This window comes from Pectinophora gossypiella, chromosome Z, assembly GCF_024362695.1.
Source record: "Pectinophora gossypiella chromosome Z, ilPecGoss1.1, whole genome shotgun sequence".
Lineage (NCBI taxonomy): Eukaryota > Metazoa > Arthropoda > Insecta > Lepidoptera > Gelechiidae > Pectinophora > Pectinophora gossypiella.
The window spans coordinates 15,718,120-15,743,405 of NC_065433.1; the positions used below are offsets into that span (position 1 = coordinate 15,718,120).

The following is a 25,286-nucleotide window of genomic DNA, read 5'->3' on the forward strand; positions in this document are numbered from 1 at the left end:
AGATGTGGTCGTCTTTTCCTTTTTTACCACGCACGCAAAAAAAGTAAATGCCGGTTAAGTGCAAGTCTGATTCTCGTACCGAAGTCTCCTAAGGGAGGCTTTGACTTTGCCGTTGAAAAACTATCGTCTCCATGCTGCAAATACGTGTGTATCCTAAAACCATATATTTTATCCCGCTGAAAAACTGTTCAGCCTCCATACATCAACATACTGCATGGACAACATCAGAATTTAGATTCTTCTAACATTGTATTCAACTTTTTGACACATTTTGAAGTCGGTTTACATTTTTTAAATTAAGTACTTTTTTTGTTAATAAAACCTCGCAATACACAAGATAGTTTCAATCCAGGTAATTTGGCGTCTAATTATTTAACCGGATTGAAATTAATTGAAAGAATTCGAGATTTTGCTAAATGAAATCACATCAGAATGTGATTTCTCAAAAAAGCGCTTACGTGGTTTTCACGATTACTAAAACAGCGTAATACTTCCTACGACTGGGCACGGGCCTCCCCTATGGCAACGGGGAAGCAGGGAATCAGCTTACTTTAACTGAAAACTCACTTAAACCAGAATGTGGTAGAGCTTTTTCTTTAATCCCTGAACTTCATCCCCGCTACACCAGTTAATATCAATCAAGCACGTTCATTATTTCAAATTTGAGCTTTACAAATGAAACCACAATTTAATCAGATCGGTCGAAAATAAAAACTGAAAGCTGATTTATTGAAATAGTGTTTATTTTGTGTATGGAATGAACGCTTCCGATCACTTTATTATAAATTAAAATAATTGACGTGCATTTTGCTTTTTGAATCCGAGCTTACAATATTTATACCAAAAATATTATGGAATATAATTCTTGCATTTACAATAAAATGCGATGTAATATCCATACTCAGACGGAACTACAGAGCAACGAACTTCCGCGGGTGACTGTGACTTTTCTGTTTTTTAGGGTTCCGAACCACAAAAGTTAAAACGGAACTTTTATAGGATCATTTTGTTGTCCGTCTATCAGTCTATCCGTCCGTCTGTCTCGGAAACGTGTATCAAGTTGAAATTTATATCTAACAAACACTTATGTTTGCAGCCTCTCGAAGGAGTAAAAACCATCAAGCTTCCACATCAACACACTCCAAAGACACGGCCATTTTAGCCTTATTTTCATACATTTTGTAGGGGAATCAAAAACTATTCAGTTCTTCCACGGTGCTTCCCCGATCCTTGAATCATGAAATTTAGCAAATAAAGTGGTTTCATCACTTTGTGGACTCACACTGTGGTGTCTTTTGTGTGGACCGTAGGACATTGCAGGCTAAATCACCTGAAGTCCGAAAAAGTAAAATTATTCCGTGTTCTGGAAGGCACGTTAAATTGTAGGTCACGGTTACTGGGCGTAAAAACTCCTCCACCAACCTGCAGTGGAGCAGTGTGGTTGGAGTATGTTAAAGTTGATTGAGGGGAGTCCTGTGCTCAACAGTGGGATGCTATATGGGCTGTTTATGTTTTATGTTATTGGTAAATGTTTGTGCAATAAATTATTGACAGGTTTGGTTCACAATACTTGTCCTTGGTTTCCTCACGACGTTAGTCACGTCTCATTGATTCGGAAACAAATTAATCTACGGTGATGGTATAACACAACCCAGGTTTAAACAAAAGGCTAAACTGTCTTTCCTCACTTTCAAAAAAAATCGCCGAAGTGTATAAATATGTTTGATTCTCTTAAATACCCTATCATTATAGTAGCTTCGAACTTAAGATAACAAGGTTATGGATTTATTTGCAATAAATCCTTGAAATATTTGTATGGACACTGGAAATATGATGTGACTATGACGTGGTTCCCATGGTAACAAGACTCATTGCAATAAGTATTCATGAGTTATTGTTATTCTATGCATACGCGAATTGCGTTGTGTCCACAGAGTATACGATTATCGTCTCAATTTGTTATTTGGTAAATTTGTGCTTTGTGTAAACAAAACTGCAACGACAGTGCCTACAATCCGTATTGGTCTGGGCAGGCAGGTGCAATAAACCAGTTGCTAAACATATTTTTATTTTCTGGCCACAAGTCATCAGACAACTTGCAGATACTTACAATACGAAGTCTTAAAACGAATATGATGGATGGCGAGAAGTATCAACCCATAGTTACAACTTGTATAAGAGAAACTTAATTAAGTACTTTAAATTATTTGTCACTGTTTTAGATCTACTGTTATAATTAGATTTTAATATTCTATACCCTTTTGAAACCTCTTAATCTATGTAATTAGGAACTAAGCACATAAAAACAGGTCAAAAAAGCGCAGTTTGAATGCGGATCTGTGCGTGTTGTATTACAATACAAGAAACTATTATGAAATGCGTTTCACAAAATATGGTGTGCCGAAGCCTTTATAGTATAAAAACCAAGCAACTTTCAGAATATATCATTTTGTGTGCCTAAGTTACATCGACAGGGTGAAGTCATTCAAGCGTCTTTGAACATATGCGGGGTACCTAGTGACGCCACAGCATATTAATCGACGCGGCTTACAGTCTGATCATGTGTGCGATGAGACTTTAAAACTACAGTTATCTCCCTCACCGCGTATTAATTCTTATCTTTATTTATTTCAAAATCATGGGGTGGGCAGAGCCCCCTTCGGCCGCCATCGCAACCAGTTGCAAAGGAAAAAAAATACTCCTTTGTTGGCAACTAGTTGTGAATGAAGAATATTTTGTCTTAATACACAATCAGTTGCGAATATGTTATCCATTCTCCATCATGGCAACTAAGTTTCGAAACCAGTTGCTAAACATATTTTTATTTTCTGGCCACAAGTCATCAGACAACTTGCAGATACTTACAATACGAAGTCTTAAAACGAATATGATGGATGGCGAGAAGTATCAACCCTTTGCCCATTTAATGCTCTGTCGTGTTGGGGTGGACATAAACAAACTTTTATTCGGCTTTTACGACATGCGCATTTTATGTTGTTTCTTTACTTTCAAAAACACTAACAGAAAGTGTGCAGTGAGCTAAGTACCCACGTACTTAGTTCAACTTGCGATGAATGTACCTGTGACTACCGCAATAGGGATATAGTCTTATATTTACTTTCAATTCAACAGAGAATTATTTTTTTCATAATCTCTCAATTCTGTAACAATTGCCATGCAGAGATCGCTAATGGCTGTGTGCTGTCCGATGCTGAGCTGAGGTGTGCTGTGCTGATAGAGTTTAAGCTGTTATTATTTCTAAATAATTACGCAATTATTTTCATTAATAATCAGAACAATACTCCGTGGTGGATTATAGTAGGTATTGTACCAAGCAGGCTCAATAATAAATTGATACAGGCATAATTTAAACTTCTTACGTTCGATAATTTTTACTCTGTGGTTTTTAAAAAGAAAAGTGAAGATTGTCAGTTGTTATTTGTGCTTTAATGGCGCAATTATACACCGTAAAAACTATTTCGTAATTTAATTCAGCGTCCCCTTTTACAATATATTTTAAAATGTAGGTAAGTAAGTATCTATACCGTATAGGAATTTTTTTACTAAACTTCTCAGCGAAACAAGCAAAATACTACACTTGGTTAATTGCAAAAGGTAGTATAAAGTATCGTATAAAATCGGTGTTCAATTAGCGCACATCACAAACTATTCTGAGCGATGAACGTTCCTTAGCCTGGCGAGGAAACGGCCTGAAAGAAAACACTGTACTATGGCTACGCTTTTCTTTCCCGTAACAATTTTTGCCAACTCTTGTTCGTTTCTGAGTTACACTTTTGTTAGAACTTTCCTCTGTTGATGAAGGATTTTGCCTTTCTTTAGATAAGCTATTGAATTAATACTATTAATAAACTGATGATAATACCTACAGCAATATTAAAAATTATTAGCTTCGCCAAAGAAGAAGTTAATTTAGGGCGGCAAGCGAGAATCAAAGAGCTCGCTTGTAATTCATACAAAATTCAACCCTCCGCCGAGACTGCGCTGCAAGCTGCATAAGTCGAGGCGTCGCGCGTCCCGCTCTCACACCAGCGGCAGCGGGTTCCAAAATAAAATATCAATTGATTTCTCAAAAAAAGAATCATAAATTATAAATGGTATTTGTAATTAAATATTATAAGTCATTCTGTAATTGTAACTAGATAAATATATCTGAGGAACTCGGTGGCGCAGCGGTAAACGCGCTCGGTCTGCGATTGTTGAAGTTAAGCGACTTTCGCAAAGGCCGGTCATAGGATGGGTGACCACAAAAAAAGTTTTCATCTCGAGCTCCTCCGTACTTCGTAAGGCACGTTAAGCCGTTGGTCCCGGCTGCATTAGCAGTCGTTAATAACCACCAATCCGCACCGGGCCCGCGTGGTAGTTTAAGGCCCGATCTCCCTATCCATCCATAGGGAAGCCCCGTGCCCCAGCAGTGGCGACGTTAATGGGCTGGTGATGATGAAATATATCTAAAGGAAATATCAGCGGGCAATTGTTTACATGCATTTATAAGCAGGAAGGAACTCACGCCATGTCGCGATGGCACTTGGTTTTAAAGAAAACAAATAGGTACAATCCTTTATTCGATATGACCAGGTCAGGTTATTATCCTGGTCATACTGGCGTGTTTATTACAACTAAACGCAATCGCTACACGAAAAAGAAAATTCTCAATCCAGCAGAGAATAGTTATTTGTTCAACGTTAAAGTTATTTGTTGAAAGTTATGTTTTGTGTGTGAGATCGAGTTTAAATTACAAGCTACTGAAGTACTTTAGAATAAGATTGTAAGTAATATTGATCAGGCATTGAGCACAATGAGTGATTTAAAAGTACGAGACATAAAATAAATTTTCTGTCGTTTGAAGCATAAGTATTTTAAGTATATCTGTTCTCTTAAGTCTGCTGGAGGCAGACAACTGTCTTCATAACTTTTCGCTATTCCCTATCACAAAAAAATGTTCAAACAATGTAACACAAAACATATGTTTCGCCTCATTTTTTTTATAATTTTATTGTTATTAAGTATGTTATAAGTACATAAATAATATTACATACTTATGATGGGGACATTGTCGAAATCACTTTGTGAGACTGTCCTTTGTTAGGTAAGGACTTTTTTGGCTTGAATCACCTGATTGTCCAAAAAAGTAAGATGATTCCGTGGTTCGGAGGGCACGGTCCTGGCTATTAGCAGTAAAAGCACCTCCACAAACCCGCATTGGAGCAGCGTGGTGGAGTATGCTCCATACCCCCTCCGGCTGATTGAGGGGAGGCCTGTGCCCTGCAGTGGGGTGTATTAGGTGTATGTAAGCTATTTATGTTATGTATGTAAGTAGGTATTTTTTGATGTAGGTATTACTTTTAAGTTGCAGTAAATTAATGTATAGCTACTAGTATAATTTGTTATTTTAAATATTACATTTTAAATAATCTTTAACAAAAATACAAGTTTCCTCTGCAAATTAGGCTGTATGGCTATTCCAAGGGGAAATCCGAGTATAAAATTAAAAAATACTTTGTCTCTCAATAGAATAGAATGCACTTTTCCTCACCGCGTAACACCTTTATCGCACTGGAGAGGTATAAAGATATTTATATACATCGAGCAGCAAAATAATACCGTGCAATGGTTATTGTCAGTTCGGACAAAGGTTTTAATATAAAAAATATTGATTTGAAATACAAACATTTACACATCCAACAAACGTCCTATATGTTCGAATGACAAACAGATGAGAGTTATATGAAAAAATGTAATACGGAATATTGAAAAATAGCCATCCAATCAAATACGGTCCGTAGAACATGCAGCGGGGTTAAATTGACAAACCGTTGAAAATAAAACTGAAAAAACTAAATATTTACCACCGAAATACTTTTTGGAATAGATAGTGGACTGTGGAGTACTGCCAATGTGTGTGTAAGTACCTACAAATGCGGACAACTATATTCGTGGGGCAAACGTAGTATGTAAAAAAGGTAGGTTTTAAAATGCAGGATAATATTGCTAGATTGCTACGCGTTGGCTTACAGTGTCCCGCAGTCAGATACGAATTGCTCATAAAAGGTTCAACTAAGTATTTTTGGTTTCTAAACCAATGTATTAACTTACCATTTCTCTTCGGCGCCATCTGTCTTGATGTCCGGGATGTTTGGTATCTTCTTGTTGAGGTACGCCGACGATATCTTTAGCAGAGCCTACAAACAAAAAGGGTATTAGAAAAATAGGTAATGTTAGATGGGAAGGTAATGGACCCGTCATTTTCTTATCCGCCGAAAAGTAAAGGGATGAATGATTGACAAGTGTTAATTTTAAAATGATCATTCATTCATTAGTGGATAAGAAAATACTGGAATCAGTACCCAATACCTACATATAAAATTGTAGACCTAAATATATATTAAGTAGATAGGTAGGTAGGTTGAGGAGCTCGGTGGCGCAGCGGTTAACGCGCTCGGTCTGCGATTGTTGAAGTTAAGTGACTTTCGCAAAGGCCGGTCATAGGATGGGTGACCACAGAAAAAAAAAATGTTTTCATCTCGAGCTCCTCCGTGCTTCGGAAGAAGGCACGTTAAGTCGTTGGTCCCGGCTGCATTAGCAGTCGTTAATAACCACCAATCCGCACTGGGCCCGCGTGGTGGTTTAAGGCCCGATCTCCCTATCCATCCATAGGGAAGGCCCGTGCCCCAGCAGTGGGGACGTTAATGGGCTGGTGATGATGAGGTAGGTAGGTAATATCTACTAATACTTAGTAAAATCCATGTCCTTTCAGTATTTAGGTACTCTAAATCACTACATAGTATAAAGCAAAGTCGCTTTTTCTGTCCCTATATCCCTATGTACGCTTAAATCTTTAAAACTACGCAACGGATTTTGATGCGGTTTTTTTAAATAGATAGAGTGATTCAAGAGGAAGGTTCATATGTATAATAACATCCATTAAATAGTGGAAAAATACTGTTGTTTTTGAGTTTTTAATGTGATGTCGTAAATAATTTAATTTTTTCCTCAGCATTGCACCCGAGCGAAGCCGGGGCGGGTCGCTAGTTCTATATAAACGCGATCATAAACGATAAGATTTTCTTGATAAGCGTGTAAGTACAGTTAATGTGTTGGGGTGAGTTGCCCCTATAGATGTTGTCTTATAATGAGATATTAGTTTCCCAGGGCGTGGAAATAGGCACCTAACTCAGAGAATAGGGGGAGAATAAGATTAAAATGTTGGGCGCCGTATAGAAGATTCCCTCCTATTACAAACAAAGCCAAGGTGTTGGAAATAATAAAGATTTCACTTTTAACAAAGGTATATTTGGTTCAACAATTTCACAATAAAATGATATGCAGTCAGTCGGTTACAAACCATCCTAATATAAATTAAGGAATAAAACATTTACTATAGCATGGTAGCTTAACTTAGTATTATTCCTAAACAACTAGGTTTTATTCCTATGAGGATGAGTAGCATGGAGTATGCATTGAGGATAGATACTCCATGTATTAGTTGAATAACACATTGAGAGAATGGCACTATCCATAATAAGTTAAATTAATCATGAAGAAGAGATATCTAGATGGTATCCAGAGATTTTAACACCAAACTGGGATTATGTACATTAATGACCGCAGCAGGAACTGACCCTGACGGCAAAAGTAAATAAGGAACACAAATGGTAGTCATGGCTGGGGAGCTAGACCCTGAAGGAAGACCTTGAAGTTGATTTTTGAAGTTAGTCTTTACAGTTGATCATTCTAGTAGAACTTTAACACTGGACTCTGCCGGTGGACTTTGACCCCTGTAACAAAATGACATGTTACAGCTCTGTCAACCCCGTTACGACGCGGAATTATAGGTAAAAACACTCACCACATCACGTGGGACGATATTATAACAGCATTCCCCCTAGTCGATGGACTAAACCATTGTTTTTATACTGAAAGAAAGAACGTGAGGTTAGGTCATTGTCATGAACATATGAAGCTCATAATTGCCAACGTTCCACGATAATAACCATCAAAACACTCACCAGAAGACTTCACCATCCTTCCATCATAATATATGTGGCTTATACACCACTTTAAAGAAATAATCGCGACGGGACTAAATTGCCATCGTCATCGCGTAAACGAAATGTCAAACGAACATAACTTTTTCCCGGCGCGTAGGCACACACCTGTATGCCATACAGCCAAGTGGGAAGTGTAAAAAAAAACGTGTTACAGTTCCGTTTTAGTTGAGGAAGAAAAATTTTATTTAAAAATTTAAAATTTTTAAATAAAATTTTTCGCTACATTCTAGTAACGAAAGAGAAATAACAAGCGACTCCTGATGAGTTAACTTGTTATGAACGTACATTTACCTTACAAAGGTAAAAGAATGGAAAGAAACAAACATGATCACCATGTATCAAACTTGAAAACACATCTCATGTAGCCCAAGGGGAAAAGGATTAGTACATTCCGCACTAGCCTCGTGCTTACCTGAGTTAAAATTTGGGATTCTCCCAAGAAAACACATTGCACATAGGCAACATATGTTTGAATCAAATCAAAGAAACACCCTGGTGGTGTCAGACGACAACTCAAAGAATTAAATCTAACACTGCTTAACCTTACATAAACATACAAACATCTTGAATATGGTCAAGTTAAAGGAAAACCTACCTAACTTTTAAATTTAAAATAACAGATTAAACCTTATGCCTACGTTTTACTTAGTCATGGCCAAGGAAAACCTACCTAACTTTTAAATTTAAAATAATAGACTAAACCTTATGCATACGTTATACTTAGTCATGGCCATGACACTAAACTTATTCCAAGTAAAAACTATTTAAGTACTTAAAAAACTTAATCTATCTTCTTTTTATATATAAGAGTGAATATCCTTGGCGTCATTTGGGTGGTAATCAAACCCACACCAAATGCATAAACAAGGCCTACGGATATTACTCGAACGAGGGAAATCTCATCAAATGGATCACCTTCCTATAGGGATGACCACTTAACAGGTAATGTCCTTAGAACACAACCTTGAAAGTGAGAGAAGACCTAAACTTCCTCACTAGGACCTCGAACAACAAGATCTTTAATGTGGAAGGAACCCAAAGGTTTACCTTCTAAGGTTTTCAATGAATAAACTACATTACCTAGCTTTTTATGCACTACACATTTTTCAAACTTAGGGGCTAGTTTAGCAGAAAAGTGCTTGGGAGCGCTGGACAAAGGAAAACATCTTTTATAAATAATTTGACCTTCCCGCAATTCCAAAGGACGCTTCCTAAGATTATAATATTTTACATTGTGTTGATATGCCTTTTTAAGGTGACATTCAACTTTCTTGAAGACTTCAGCCATACGCGGCAACCGAGAAGCAAAAGTTTGGGTATCTACTACTATGGTAGACCCATCACAAGGTGAAGAATCTTTTGTATAAGTAGCACCATCGATGACCATCTCTCTACCATGATTTATATAAAAGGCAGTATATTTTGTACTTTCGTGGACCGAAGTATTGAGCGCACACTGGATTTCCTGAATGTTCTGATCCCATTTACGATGATCAGAACGCACGAGGGAAGCAATGGCACGAACAACATCACGATTCACGCGTTCAGTTTGATTACACTGAGGATGGTATCGAGGATTATAAAATATATGAGGTACTCCGAATGAAGTTAAAGAATCTCTAAATTCTTTAGAAGTGAATTGAGGACCGTTGTCGGTATACAGGATACGACATATGCCATGGACTAGAAAAACATGTTTCTCAAGACATTTCACAATGGCCTTAGAAGTTGCACTACGCAAAGGGAATAAAAGAACATACTTACTGAAATAATCAGAGACCACGAATAAGTATTGATTGCGAGAATAAGAAGAAGGGAAAGGACCTAATATATCGCATGATATAGCCTCCCAAGGTTTAGTAACTTGACGGGGGTTACCCATCAGACCAGGCCTAGCAGTATTGACCGGCTTGTATGAACGACATACCTCACAATTGTCAACATATGATTTTACATCTTTAAATAAGGAAGGCCAGAAATATATGGAAGAAATTTTCTTGTGGGTCTTAGCCACACCGAAATGACCGGAAGAAGGCTCATCATGATATTTTCGAAGAACTTCTCCATATTTTTCACGGGGAACTACGATTTTCCAATCGTGTTGAGAAATAAGATGATATTTATTTTTAGATAAACGACATAGTTTACCATTTACTACCGAGAAATTAGGATAACGACGAGGATTTTTAGTACAACCGTTAAAGACTTTAATATACCAAGGATCAGAAATAGTGTAGGGATCAATTTCAACTGAGTCAATCTTGATTCTAGACAAAGCATCAGGTATCACATGTTCTTTACCTTTCCTGTGAATTATATCAAAATCGAACTGACTCAAACGACATGCCCATCTATTTAGACGACCACTCGGATTACTAAGATTCTGAAACCATTGCAACGAGGCATGATCGGTTATAATATAACATTTGCTACCCTCAACATAAGGACGGTATAACTCCAGAGAATAAATCACAGCTAACAGTTCTCTTTCTGTCGCTGAGTAATTGATTTCTTGGGCGTTTAATGTTCTGCTACAATAAGCGATAGGGTGATCAATACCATCGACCCTTTGAGTTAAAACAGCACCAATAGCAAACGAGGAAGCATCCGTATGGATGTAAAATGGCTGAGAGAAATCAGGACATTGTAGAATAGGTGACGAGATAAGAGCAGATTTAAGTTGGGTGAAAGCTTCTTCAGCTTCCGGAGACCATGTGAAAGGTACCTTCTTACTAGTAAGTCGAGACAAAGGTCTAGCAACATGAGAGAAATTTAGGATAAAACGACGGTACCAACCCGCCATTCCCAAGAAACGTTTAATTGACTTCGCGTCAGTTGGCGTCGGAAAATTTGCAATAACATCTACTTTAGAAGGATCGGTCCTAAGACCATATCGATCAACTACGAAACCGAGATATTTAAGTTCAGATCGGCAGAAAAATGACTTTTTCATGTTAATAGTGAGATTAGCGAATCTTAGTTTTTCATAGACCGCTTTTAGAATTTTCACGTGTTCTTCAAAAGAACTGGTACAGATAATGATGTCGTCAATGAAACAAAACACTTTGTTATCAAATTGAGAGGAGAAAAGATTATCCATTAGCCTTTGCATGGTAGCGGAGGCTCCTACAAGACCAAAACACATGACCTTGTAATGAAATAGCCCACGGCCAGGAACCGTGAAAGCAGTTTTCTCTTTCGAAGAAGTAGAGAGAGGAATCTGATGATACGCAGCACTCAAGTCAAGAGAAGTTAAGTATTTAGCATCGCGAAGATTGTCCATGATATAATTAATATATGGTAGTGGATAGGCATCAGGTTTTGACACTGAATTTAACCTTCTACTATCTAAACACAGACGAATATCACCATTGGCTTTAGGTACCATGGTTACTGGAGAATTCCAAGGAGAGAAAGATGGTTCAACAATATCATGTTGGAGCATTCGGTTTAACTCGCCGTCTAGAAGTTTAAGTTTTTCAGGACTAATACGATAATATTTTTGTTTTATAGGTTTCGCATCACCTGTTTCTATAACATGCTCTATTAAATGAGTACGACCAAGGCCGACTAACTCTGAATCAATATTAGAGAAAAGTTGTTTAACGTTATCAATTTCTTGTTTTTGAAAATCCGAAAGAGAATCTAAATTGCGCAAGCCATTTTCTTTGACACTTGCTACATTGTATAAATCGACAGGCTCTATTGCAGGTAGACACGCCAGAACTTCTGGGGCTAAGTTAAATGATTTCCAGAAATTAATTCCGAAATGTAATGGAAGTTTGATTTCGGGTTGAATGTAAAATTGAATGAGCTTAACCTCATTGTTATATTCAATAGGAATATCCATGTAAAATTGGCACATATATTCGTGACCACTAGCCACTTTCAAAAATACAGGGGACTTTAAATTACGCAATGGGATACCAAGATTTTTAAAGAATTTATGAGCATTGTTTCCTAAAATAGAACAAGCGGCTCCACAGTCGAGTAAACCAGAAATTTTAATGCCATAGACTTTAACAGTTAAATAAGGGCGAAAGTCTTTAGAATCAGGATTAAATATCGCCTCCCTGCAGGATTCAGATCCCAGAGAGACTAAGCAATCTAGTTTTTTGGATTAGAATGAGGATTACAATTTGGGCAAAGAGGAGTCTTTACCCCCTTCTTACCACATTTAAAACAAACTACTTCCTTAGATGCATTACACCGATTTGTGGAATGATTCGTTCCACCACAGCGAAAGCAAGTCGAAGAACGATTAACAGAAGCGACAGGAATGTTTTTAGAAAAATCCCTAGAGGATTTAGGTTTGCATTTAAAGTTGAAATCCGGAGCTACGGAATTTTTAGAGAAATTTGGTTCTATAAAGTTGTCAATCCTATGTTTTGACAATTCCAAACGTTTACCTATCTGTTGTAATTGTTGGATGGTAGTGACATCAATCATCCGAATTTCCCTACTATATTCCGGACGAATATTCCGCAAGATGATGTCGAGTTTATCGCTCTCAGAAAGATCTTTACTCAAACGAGACATCATACCTAGTATGATAGACAAATATATGACAATGGATTCATCCTTCGCTTGTGTTCGCGAACGAATCTCTTCAAGAAGACGAAAGTCGTAGTCAGGTAAATCAAAATCTGATTTCAAAGCAGAAACCAGTTCACTATAGTTAGAAAACCGACATTTGTTGGCGCGATACCAGCATAAAGCGGGACCATCCACCAAGTCAGTAAAACCAGTGTAGACATCATCAACACGAATGTTCCGTGCCGAACACAGCTCCTCCAAGCGAGCCAGGAAAGCGCGAACACAGGAATCACCCTTAAATTTCAAATTCAACGAGTTGAGGTTATATTTCTTTTCATGAGAAATAATAGTTTTATATTTGTTAATACACGACGGACGGTTTAATTCATGCTCGGAATCTGAAGATGAATCGGAAGTGATATCATTATTAGCCAATGATAACAATAAAGAAGTTTTCAATTTTTCAAGGTCATCGGCCGGACGTTCTATGCGAGACAACCGCAAAAGCAAATACTGAGCACGGCCTAGAATACGCTGATGGGCCGAAGGAGATTTGTCAGGACTTGATAAACAAGCGATGATTTCATTTATTTTTAATGTTAAAGTTTTATGTTCATCATCAATATCACTCTCAAAACCCTCAGATGGTACAACTATACTGCCGCGACGGGCTTGTTTACAAGTTTGTCTAAATAATTTTCGTAATTGCTCAACAGTATTATCCCGGTCAACCTTTACATTCCGAATAGAAAGTTCATAAATAAGTTCATCTTTCAACAAGAAGTTAATATTAGCATTGAATTCCGCCATTCTGAGTAAACAAAGTAAGAACAGTATACCAGATAAGTGAAAAAGAAATATGGATATGTCACTAATGTATGTGAATACAGTTATAGTACTCTAAGTACTAACAAAATGTAATGAAGAAAAAAAATTATAAGTAACACCCCTATAAGGTACTTATCTACATGCTACTATGGTCCTATGTATCAAATTTATGAATACTATGTTCCTATGTAAACACTAACAAATAAAATAAGTTAAAAAAAACCCACAGTCTATTACTATGTCTATGTAAGAACTTCTATGTGCTCTGAGTCACTATGTTTATAATCGTATAAATTACTAGAAAAAGGAATTGTGTCACTATAGTCCTATGTGATATTAAAAGTATATGACTATGGCCCTATGTAAACTAACTCAGCTTAAAATAAGAAAAAGAAATCTGAGAGATACTATGGTCCTGTCAATACAATTATCACTATGTCCCTATGCAACAACAACTGGAGATATGCTAAATTTCAAGTTTACATACCTACTTATAAATAGAAAAGTAAAGTCATAAGTGTGTACCTATTAAAAGAAAACACACCCTATTTGCTATAAAGTTACACCATGTGCTTATAACTAGGTTATGTTACAAAGAACAAAGAAAGTGAAATACCTACTAATTTCCAACCTTGCTTTTCTGAGCCAAACGTTGGGCGCTTACTGTAAGACTTTTCAATGTGGACGCCTTATAGAGGATTCCCTCCTATTACAAACAAAGCCAAGGTGTTGGAAATAATAAAGATTTCACTTTTAACAAAGGTATATTTGGTTCAACAATTTCACAATAAAATGATATGCAGTCAGTCGGTTACAAACCATCCTAATATAAATTAAGGAATAAAACATTTACTATAGCATGGTAGCTTAACTTAGTATTATTCCTAAACAACTAGGTTTTATTCCTATGAGGATGAGTAGCATGGAGTATGCATTGAGGATAGATACTCCATGTATTAGTTGAATAACACATTGAGAGAATGGCACTATCCATAATAAGTTAAATTAATCATGAAGAAGAGATATCTAGATGGTATCCAGAGATTTTAACACCAAACTGGGATTATGTACATTAATGACCGCAGCAGGAACTGACCCTGACGGCAAAAGTAAATAAGGAACACAAATGGTAGTCATGGCTGGGGAGCTAGACCCTGAAGGAAGACCTTGAAGTTGATTTTTGAAGTTAGTCTTTACAGTTGATCATTCTAGTAGAACTTTAACACTGGACTCTGCCGGTGGACTTTGACCCCTGTAACAAAATGACATGTTACAGCTCTGTCAACCCCGTTACGACGCGGAATTATAGGTAAAAACACTCACCACATCACGTGGGACGATATTATAACAGCATTCCCCCTAGTCGATGGACTAAACCATTGTTTTTATACTGAAAGAAAGAACGTGAGGTTAGGTCATTGTCATGAACATATGAAGCTCATAATTGCCAACGTTCCACGATAATAACCATCAAAACACTCACCAGAAGACTTCACCATCCTTCCATCATAATATATGTGGCTTATACACCACTTTAAAGAAATAATCGCGACGGGACTAAATTGCCATCGTCATCGCGTAAACGAAATGTCAAACGAACATAACTTTTTCCCGGCGCGTAGGCACACACCTGTATGCCATACAGCCAAGTGGGAAGTGTAAAAAAAAACGTGTTACAAGCGTAACAAAAAATACTTTATAGTTCACCTAGATCGCGAAAAATACAACTTACAGAAATGAACGGCTTCATTTTTCAATATGAATGGCGAATATAGGTCGCTTTCATGTTTCCCTTTGATATTGGACCTGGAATCTTGTAGGTCTTTAATGGACCGTTGCATTGAAAATTTTGCCTCACTTGTGCGCCATATAGTGTTCGGACTGACAAAGGAGCCATTTAAAAAATACCTACCAGCTTATAACAAACATTATTTTTCCATCCTCCAACTCTTTATACTAAACAAAAGCTTTTCTTATAAGTAATGGTGACAAGCTTCTGGAATGTTGCGCTATATCTGGTTTTGGCAAACTTCCGAAGGTTATCCTATCTCAACGGGTTTTATATTACTTTCAGCGTTACATGTATTTCAGTAATTCCATTTTTTATTCATGGTAACATTACGGCTGTAAACATAGAACATTCAATCTCTCTTTTGACTGCAATGTACGCCAGCAAAAGAGTTTCAAGAAGAGACATATTCCTTTTAATTGGATCGATCTTCTATTTGATTTAATTTATTTATTGATTGATTTATTTGTACTCAATAGAACAAAAGAATCGTACAAAGATAACAGACAGTGCAGGTAAGTAATTATATTTCATACGTGACTGGAGAAACATTACAACTTACAAGAAGTGAAACGCAATGTGTGCATATTTCAAATAGTTCGCATTTTCAATTTGAAATTCAAATATTTTAATTCGGAAAATAGTCCATATTATTCCTGTCATGTTAGTAACAGGAATGGAAGTTGGATGACATACAATAAGTAAGCATTATAAACCACATGTCAATTTTCTACGACCATTTTTTATCCATGTACTTACCTATTTTAGAGACGCAGGATTTGTCATGTCATATTATTTATTAAAAAGCTAAAAGGATTATTTGGCAGTTGGTTATAATCGGAACAAAGTCGCATCTATAGGATCGCATACGTCGAATGTATGGAGGTCTTGGAGATGATGCACATCTCCTGACAATCAAGATCCTTATCGATCAACTGTAAAAGGACCATTTTAAAATACCTCTAGACAAATGCGTGCACTCCAGCTGTCCAACTGAGGGTGTGTTTTAGCACTGCCAAATGTTCACTTCCAGTTTGACTTTCTTTATTCTAGAATATCTCTTCAAACGTACAAAGATGTAGGTAAAATAGCAATGGAAAGTTTTGTTATTGAACGAATGCGCGCTTGAGATAGATCTACCTATATAAACGCGGACACACAGGAAATCGTGTGCTGTAGACATGACAGTCGTAGACTAGTGCAATCATAGACTTGGAATATTGTGCGACTTCCGAATCGTCTGAAAAATTACATATCTCGTACTACATTGTAGTCAAACTAACGAAAGTTAAGGCGAAAAGGTCAAGAATAAGACAGTTTAATTTGCATAATCCAATTATTGTTGGTAGGCTGTTTTAATAAAGAGTTGTTTTTTTAAGTCCAACGCCAAGTTAGTTACTTTCAGAATAGGTACTTCTTCAAAAGTAAAATGTAAACGATTATCATAAGATATAGTGAAAAGGAAACACTGCAGCTCAGTGTACTAATTGAGATTTTTATAAACAATACAATATTTTTTTTGTTATGGGTCAACATAAACAATACGCGAAATCGGATACCTAACAATACACAAGCCCTTCTTGACAATGTGGCACTTTCATAACCTGCCCTTTATAAAATCCAGCTTTATGTTCTTCATTACAAAAGCGAGGCTTTGAGGCTTGTCTGACAACTTAGTGTTTTATTTCCAGTACCCATTAGCGATCTCATTGTAGTTGAAATAAAAGCTGTTTACGTTAGCTTCTTAGCCGGAGACCTGCGTTGTTCTATGCCTCTTAGGGATGACAGAAAGTAATATTGATTACATGTGAGAAACATGTGAATGTGTTTCTATGTAAGGTAAATGTCCATAAGACATGGAAAGTGTGAGGGAGGTTTTATCAAAGAAAAGTGAATGCCCATTGTAATATGCCCGTTATAATAGTGAATTTGTTCAACAGATTCAACAGGTTCAAAGCATGTCTACAGGTTTAGTCGCAAATCCTTGTCATCCCATCGCAGTCCAATCCAAAATTATATTAAAGAAACTCCTTAATTCAAGTGTCATGAGGTGTGTAGATTTACTTTGGTTTGGATGTTACATGAAGTAAGACAATAGTAATTTATATTGTAAATTGTTATTACAAAAGCAACCACCCCAGTCAGACCTTTTCGATTAAATTCCCTAATCATGGGTGAGTGCTATAAAAAAAATGCTTTAATAACTTTGACCTCGTTGATGTCTTTTGTATGAAGGTATCCCTTATCAATGGTAGTAGGCAACATGAAGCCGTTCGAGGTAAGTAAATTATTAATAAGAAGGAGTATCATGAAGTCGGCTAATTAGAAATGGTTCGAGCCTAAAGCAAAGAAAATTTGAAAACAGACGGATATGAGTGCTGGCCCGAATGGTTTAGGTTAGGTTTCGGCTCAGCAAGCTAAATTTCGAAATGTAACAATTTATATCAAACACGTCGATTTCTTGTTTGTAGATAGATGCAACTCGGTGGAACTTTTAAAACTTGAGCTTTGGTACAAGTAAATATCAGGGAAGGAAGGAAATCGTCTAATTAATCTCCGAACTTCGGAAGTGGTGCACTAAAGTCGATACATAGAACGAAAGTCGTAAGCACTTAGCATGTAAAATCACTAATCAATCAATGACAAGTACAAGAAAATTTTAACATGACTGTTTTAGCCCGTTTGGTTGAAATGAGAAGATGCTGAGGAGCGATAGTTACAACATGTATTTGTAATTAAATAACAAATTTGTTTTGGTTTTATACAAGACCATTAACCTCAAGGGGGACAGTGTCATTTCGTCTACCCTCGACTTTACACAAGATTACACACAGTAACACTTGAAACTTCATTTGTGTAATATGAAAAATATTTTTTAGCTTACCTCGGAGTAGGACTTCTCGATGGCGGAGCGCTTTATGGTGTAGGTGCGCAAGTCCTCGAGCAGGTCGCACTCGTGCTGGTTCTTCGCATGGAGCTTCGCTATCTGCTCTGTGTGCAAGTTCTTCAAGAACTTCGCGTAATTACTCTGAAAACATATCCGCTATTAGTACACGTCATACTATCCACACAACACACTATAGTTATTGCGCTCTAGCCTGGTAACATAAGTCATAGCTAATTATTTGATCAATTTTTAACTTTTTAATCCTGAAAAATTCAAATTATAAAACATTCGCTACGGCTAGGCGGCTCAAACATTTCGTAGCACTTACTACGCGTAGCCGCGTTACGAAATGGCATACCTATTTTCTCACTCAAACTAGCCACTGCTATAAATTATAAAAAAAAACGACTGTGAATTTCTAAAGCAGCCTACATGACGTGGCATCCTAGATAGGCCAAATACGAGTAGATGACGGAAATAAGAAGGAAACAAAAAGTCTGGCGAAACGAACGCGTAGTAGCGCGGGCGTAGCCACCTCAAAAATACCGTAATACGAATCTCGATGAAAAAAAAATAAAAAGGGTTATTGTTGGTTTGTAAAACTGTCCCTAGTTACGATACATTGCAGGGTACTCACTAGATTGACTGAAAGCAAAATGAATTCGTACTTTAGAAGCCACGTTACGCCGTTTTAATGGTTCCGAACAAAAATGGTAAAAAGGAACCCTTATGGTTAGAGTAGGAGAGTCTGTCCGATCAAAAAGTGTACTCCGAAGTTACTGAACAGAAACATCTGAAATGTTTACATGAGATAAAGAATAAGGCAAATATTATGGGAAAACTATAAACTTTTTGTTAAAGGGGCTGATAGAGGATCGTACGCTTTTTTTCGCGTTACTAGATCATGTGGCACGTCGCATGAAGGGGTTTCGTTTGCACATTCTAAAACATCTTTTCCTTTTTCTTTTATATCATGTCGAAAACCGTCGAAAAAATAACCGTTTACCTACTCAGCAGCTTGTTTTGGATGGTACAGTTTTGAGCTTAGGTGGCCACTTACCCGGTTTTTACTTAAGTAAATAGTAAGTACGTTGTTGTAAACGTTACTGGAGTTTTTCTCGGCTCAATAATAGATAATTTTCACTAAAGTTCCTTCACTAAGGTTTCAAGGCTCTGTATGAGACAAACACAAAAAATAATAGTAACTTTTTCAGGCAAAATATACCATCTACAAAATATACTCCACATAAACGATACGAAGTCTTAAGACCGATAATAATGAACAGTCAAGCCAGCAATTTCAATAAGACGCAACGGTATAAAGAGAAACATGTAATGCTATAATACAGCCAATTAGTATCGCAAAGCTATTCAAAATAAGTACAGAATATTACCTAGTAAAATGTCTCCAGTATTATATAAGGCAAGATCATGAGACTGCAGGGAAAACTCCGCTAGACTGCTATATCAGGGTGAATATTTTTCCGTTAATTACGGACCCTTCCATAAACATTCGATGACATAATTAGATCTTCATTTCCAATCGTAAATAAAATACCATTTCCTCTAAGCCATCTCTTTTCCAGAAAAAAACAAAGATAACAATACGTTATTAGAGACACTAATTAGCTTTTTTCTCGAACAGGCTGAGATATTTTAGCCTTCTTCGAGAAATATCGAATTTCTTGTACCCGTTGTCGCAGTGGCTGGGAATGTTTGTATGGAAACCTAGTTACTTAATGTCGTAATTTTCCATTGTAAAGCCACGCAACCAATTATTTCTCATTTCTATCTTACGTATACTGGTGGAGTAATATAACTATTTTATTAATAAGTAATATAACATGTAGTGAATTTTTACTACAATTACTTATTCTTCTCTTCTATCGTGTGGGTTGTGAGGTGGATGCCAACCACATCAACCCTGGTGTCAGGGTTACTATTTACTGATGTAAGTAAGTAGTCGTTACGTGAGCCATGTCAGGGGCTTCTGGCGGCTCAATAGTAACCCTGACACCAGGGTTGATGAGATTGGTACTCCACCTCACAACCAACACGATAGAAGAGAAGAATAAATAATTCTAGTAAAAATTCTTGTAGTCCAGTAGTTGAGCATAGGACTCATTGGAGTCAGGGTTCGAATCCCAGTGAGGTTATATCACAAAAAATCACTTCGTGATTCCTAGTTTAGTTACGACGTTGCCGTCTGATCACCTTTAATGAGATAGATACTTCTTTGAGAAAACGAGGTATACTAGTGTGTGGTATATACCTAGCACTTAATTAATTTTCCTCATATACTTACTAAAGGTCTGTATCATTAGGTTCGTCCAGCAATGTCTGATTTGTAGTAACTAGTATTACTCATATTACCAATCAGGTATTGTTCAAATATACTTGGTACGAGTAAAACATTCGCAAGGGCCAGTACCCATAATTATATTATATTCTTTGCTTTGCATTACTTTGTAATTAATTATTTACTTATTTAAAATAATTCACTACTTATTTTACTGATAAATCGCTACGTAATAGCTGAGAAAACATGTGCTGGAGATAGAATTATGATTGATTGAGAAAGTTTTACCATAAAACTGTTTTGTAGGTACTTACATAATGATATATTATTTTTCTGGAGACCACAATGAATAGGTTTTCCTACTTTTTTAAAATTTCCAAACTCAATCGCTATGCTGCCTACAGAGCTTTTTTAAAGTATTTAAGTAAGTACATAAATCATAGTTTTGATATTTAAATTATACATAAGTAGGTATCCTCAAAAAAGTATTTTTTAAACTAAGCGCGAATAAATCAAACCAATTAAATTAAAGCAATTTTTGCGAAGTACGAATACCTGGCGGACGGAGTTGCAAGCGAAAAGTTAGTACCTAAACCTCGGTGCGAAATTATACCTAACTACTTACCAATCTTAAAATAATTATCTTATTGTCGCGGCGAGATTAGTAATTAGTGACCTAATAATATAAGCAAATGTATTATATTATGGAACTGATTACACAAGTAGTTCCAAATTGGCTTTATTGGTCATTTAGAGGTACAGAGACGTTTTGTGTTTAATGCTGAAACCTGAAATAGACGAAAGATAACTGTATGTTGCGTGAGTGTATCTCTTGTGTGGTGCCTACGATATCTCTAGGACAAAAACGTATACACATAAGATCACGCCTTTTTCCCGTTGGGGTAGGCAGAGGCCACGGAATTCCACTTACACCAGTCAGGTCAAAGGTACTCTAAAGCGGCGAAAATAAATAAATTGAAAAAACTAAACGTATTTAATTAATTTAAATATTAAAAATGATACACTAGAAATAATACAATCTGTCACATAATCAGAAACATACGTAACTTCGTCACGTCCAACTACGCGTTTAAGTGTTCTGATTCTGACCTGGTCCAAACGAACCCATTACACTAGCGGCATTGCCCCGTTGCACAGCCACTGACAGGCGTTGGACCAGGTAAGACGCAGACCTAGGGTCACCCCCTCTGACTTTGAGTCTCCGGCCGATCTCCCTGATCAATTCCCTCGCCTCGCTACCCCAAGGACCTGCAGTCTCAAAAGCCACGGGCACAAACACGTATGCAGTTTTCAGTTCCGCGTACTTGGCATGCTTGAGCTTAGCCGCTAACTCAGCCGCCGAACCCGCCACTCGCGAGGTCCCGCGCAGGTGAGACACCGCAAACGTGCTTACGCAGGTGGCGTCCCAAATAAGGCACCGCCCCCTGCACCACGGGACCATAGTAAGCCCATCTGGTCTCTTACCATCCGACCTGCTGAGGCCGGGGGGCTCCAAGACGCTGGGGACATTGGCGGCCCCAAGTGCCCTGCGAATTAAGTCGTTGAGAGCGTGGTGCCGCGGAAATCTTCCAGAACAGCGCAGACAGCTTAATGCGTGAAATAAATTGAAATAATTATTTTAGTTTTTAAATTTGGTAGAGATGACCCTTGAGGTGTCTTAATACATACATTTAAATTCAAATAACTAAGTAGTTATTTATCTTAAGACATATGCTAAAAAAGCAGTTGCAGTAGCTAGGGCGCAATTACGAATTAAATTGTACAAATCACTGGAAAGCCTGGCAAGAGCTGGAGAAAAGAATGCAAGGGATAGTACACGTTAAATGTATAAAAGATGACGCAGGGAAGGTACTGACGAAAGATGAGGAAACGTAAATAAAGAAATGTTGGCGAGATTTTGAGAGATTGATGATCGAGGAAAATGATTGGAATGGAGAGTTGGCAGGTGTACTAGCGAATCTGAGTGTGGTGCAAGAAGTGAATATAGTTGAGATAATAAATCCATGTAAGGCATGAAAAATGAAAAAGCTGTCGGGCCGGATGATATACCTGTAAACCCGAAAGGTTCTGTGGTGGATAAGGTGAACAGGATAAATGCGTGACGGATGAAATGACGACAGGTCTCAGGAACAATATGTGACCCGTGAATGTCCCTAAAGCTAAAAGAGAAGATAAGACGGTCATAAGACCTGTCGTGCTGTTTGGTTCCGAGTGTTGGGCGACAAAGGAGGCGGATGAAAGAAGAGTACATGTGGCAGAGATGCGAATGTTGAGGTGGATGAGTGGTGTGACCAGAATGGACAAGATCAGGAAAGAATATATAAGAGGAAGTCTGAAAGTAGCGCCCTGAGAAATTGAGGAGCAACAGGTATCATAGTATGGGCATGTAATAAGGTGGGATGAAAGGCGATGAAAGTTTTGAGTATGAATGTGGATAGATGTAGGGGTAGGGGACGACCCAAGAAAGGGTAGATGGATTGTGTAAAGAAGGGTATGTGTGTGAAAGGTGTGAGTACCGAGATGACGACTGACAGAAATGAATGGAAGAGGAATACATGTTATGCTGATCCCACTTGGAGAGGGATAAGGGCAGGAGGATGATGATATTTTTAAATACTATAATCATTTCGGCCGATCATCAATTACGAAGGGTACTGAATACTATTTTGTCAATTAATATACTATTTTTATTTCAATTCAAATATTTAATGATTTTTTTATTTAATACAATATACATGTCAAAAATAAAACTAAAAATTAACAGATAGATCTAGGCAAAGAGAAAAGAGTATATACTAAATTAAGAGTAAAATTACGCATATTTTTAACCAATTTCCTTATTAGAGGTAGACGTAGCTTTAACACAGTAAGTAGGGGCGGACTTTACACAACACTTGGAAGCATTGGGTGTCCGCCAAAACTCCTGATAATTATCGAAACCTCACATGAGAATATGAAAGGTACTGTTATCTGCAATAGTTATACACCCAAATCATTCGCTATACGCAGAGGTCTCCACCAAGGTTGCATATTGGCAGGTGCCAATACGAAGCAATATGAGGGTAAGAACTTTGTTAAGTATATTTTTTACGTTGCTTCTAAAAACAGCTTTCGCCGACTACCAAAAGGGTTTTATCATACGAGGACTGATAGGAAGCCAAAATTAAAAATCAATCATGTCCCAAAATTAAAAAGAAATCGTGAAAATTTGGTCGATCGACGATCTGTTTTCCATGTCCATAAATGCCAAGAATACTAAAGGTAGTGCGAAAATACTGACTGTACTGTTGGATGCACTTCTTTGAATTATTTTTTTATTGTAGATATCCTGGCCAAATCTTATAATTGATCATTTCATAATGTGCTCGATCATTTCATGAAATCACCGTCTACATCAACGATATGGCCAAAGGTTGATTGCAATATCATTAAACGATGGCGTTTCAAAGATATAGTCAACTTAAGTTGGCTATTTCATGAATTATGACCATTTCATGAAATGGTCGAACACATCATGAAGTGATCAATTCTAAGATCTGGCCTTGACATAGACATATCGACATATTCGACAAGGCGAATCTGCAAGCTCGGTGCGAAATTATGGTACGAACAGGCATCTTCTTTAATATACAGATCAGAGACCTCGTAGGCAAAACAATGTACGAACGTCGACTTAATACTTTTCAAATATGCTGTCTACGTAACATCTTACGCATCACTTTTGCCGTTTTGAGAAATTGTCGTAAAAATCCTAAAAAGCAAACAAAGGCCTAGGACGACAGAATTACAAACAGGAGGGTTCTTAAGATTGCACAGCCTCTGCTTAAACAGAGGTGCATCGGATAAAACTTTCCACTCCCATTGGCGTGTCATGTAAGAAGAAATAGCTACTTACTAAAGAAAATGTTAGGAGACCATTGCTATGCTTGAAAGATTGTGCCAAACGTTACATGACTGTCATCAAAATCAAGCATAGAGGCTTGAAGATTTTCGCTAAAAATAAGAATAAATGGCGAAAATGCGTAAACGAGAAAGTGCACGGCAATGCAAAATTCTTGGTAGGTAGGTACAATCTAATTTAATTGTTATTTCACTTTCAATTAAAGTACTTTTAAACACTATGCCTCCATTAAAAGTGGGTCTTTTAATATGTTTTGATAATTTAATTATCAGGGAGACGTTTAATAAAAAAGTTTTAATACCCGGCGATGCCACATAATTAAGCTTTCAAAAGCTGTTTGCTGTAAAAGTCAATGTGGGTAAGACCGTCTAGTGGCAATAACTTCTGATTTTGAAGACCTAAGGGTCTATATATATAAGGTTAATAAAAGAGTATTCATAGTACTACTTCAAACTGGTTTACACTATATCGATCCGCCAATTGTTTTACTTTTTTGTTAGTTAGACCGCATTGGCTAATGACGGTTTGTTTATTATTAGTGGTCGGAGATAATCGAAGGTGGTTTTTGAGAGTATTTCTGATCGCGTAAGATATTTATGGATAAATTAATCTACTCATGAAATCGAATGCAGAAATATCACTTTTATTTTGTATTTATTTATAAGGTTGTGAAATTTGAATCCTTAAAATGTAATAATGACCCCATTTTAGTACACCACAACAGTTATTCCAAGAATAGACAATTTTACGAGATATACTCCCATTAAATGTGATTTTAAGACGAAGCCTGTACTTTATTTCAAAACTGATAATTTAGAACTGCAAATGGAAGCAGAAGTACAGCACTCAACAGTTACAACTTCTTTAAAATAGCCATCCTGCATCTTATGAAATCTGATCGGCTGGCCTTTGTGTTTCGTTTTATTATTAACTTATTTCTCGTTCCCAACCTTTGT

The 25,286-nt window shown here is 37.0% G+C and overlaps 1 protein-coding gene across 1 annotated transcript in view; it reads right to left on the bottom strand.

Annotated features, from left to right (window-relative positions):
• Positions 1-25,286, bottom strand: part of LOC126379845 (protein nervous wreck) — a 69,253-nt gene that overhangs the window by 35,766 nt on the left and 8,201 nt on the right. The window contains exons 2-3 of the mRNA XM_050028790.1: positions 18,107-18,250; positions 6,115-6,200 (exon numbers count right to left, since the gene is read on the bottom strand). Of these exons, the coding sequence (XP_049884747.1) occupies positions 6,115-6,200; positions 18,107-18,250 (230 nt within the window). The remainder of the gene's footprint in view (positions 1-6,114; positions 6,201-18,106; positions 18,251-25,286) is intronic.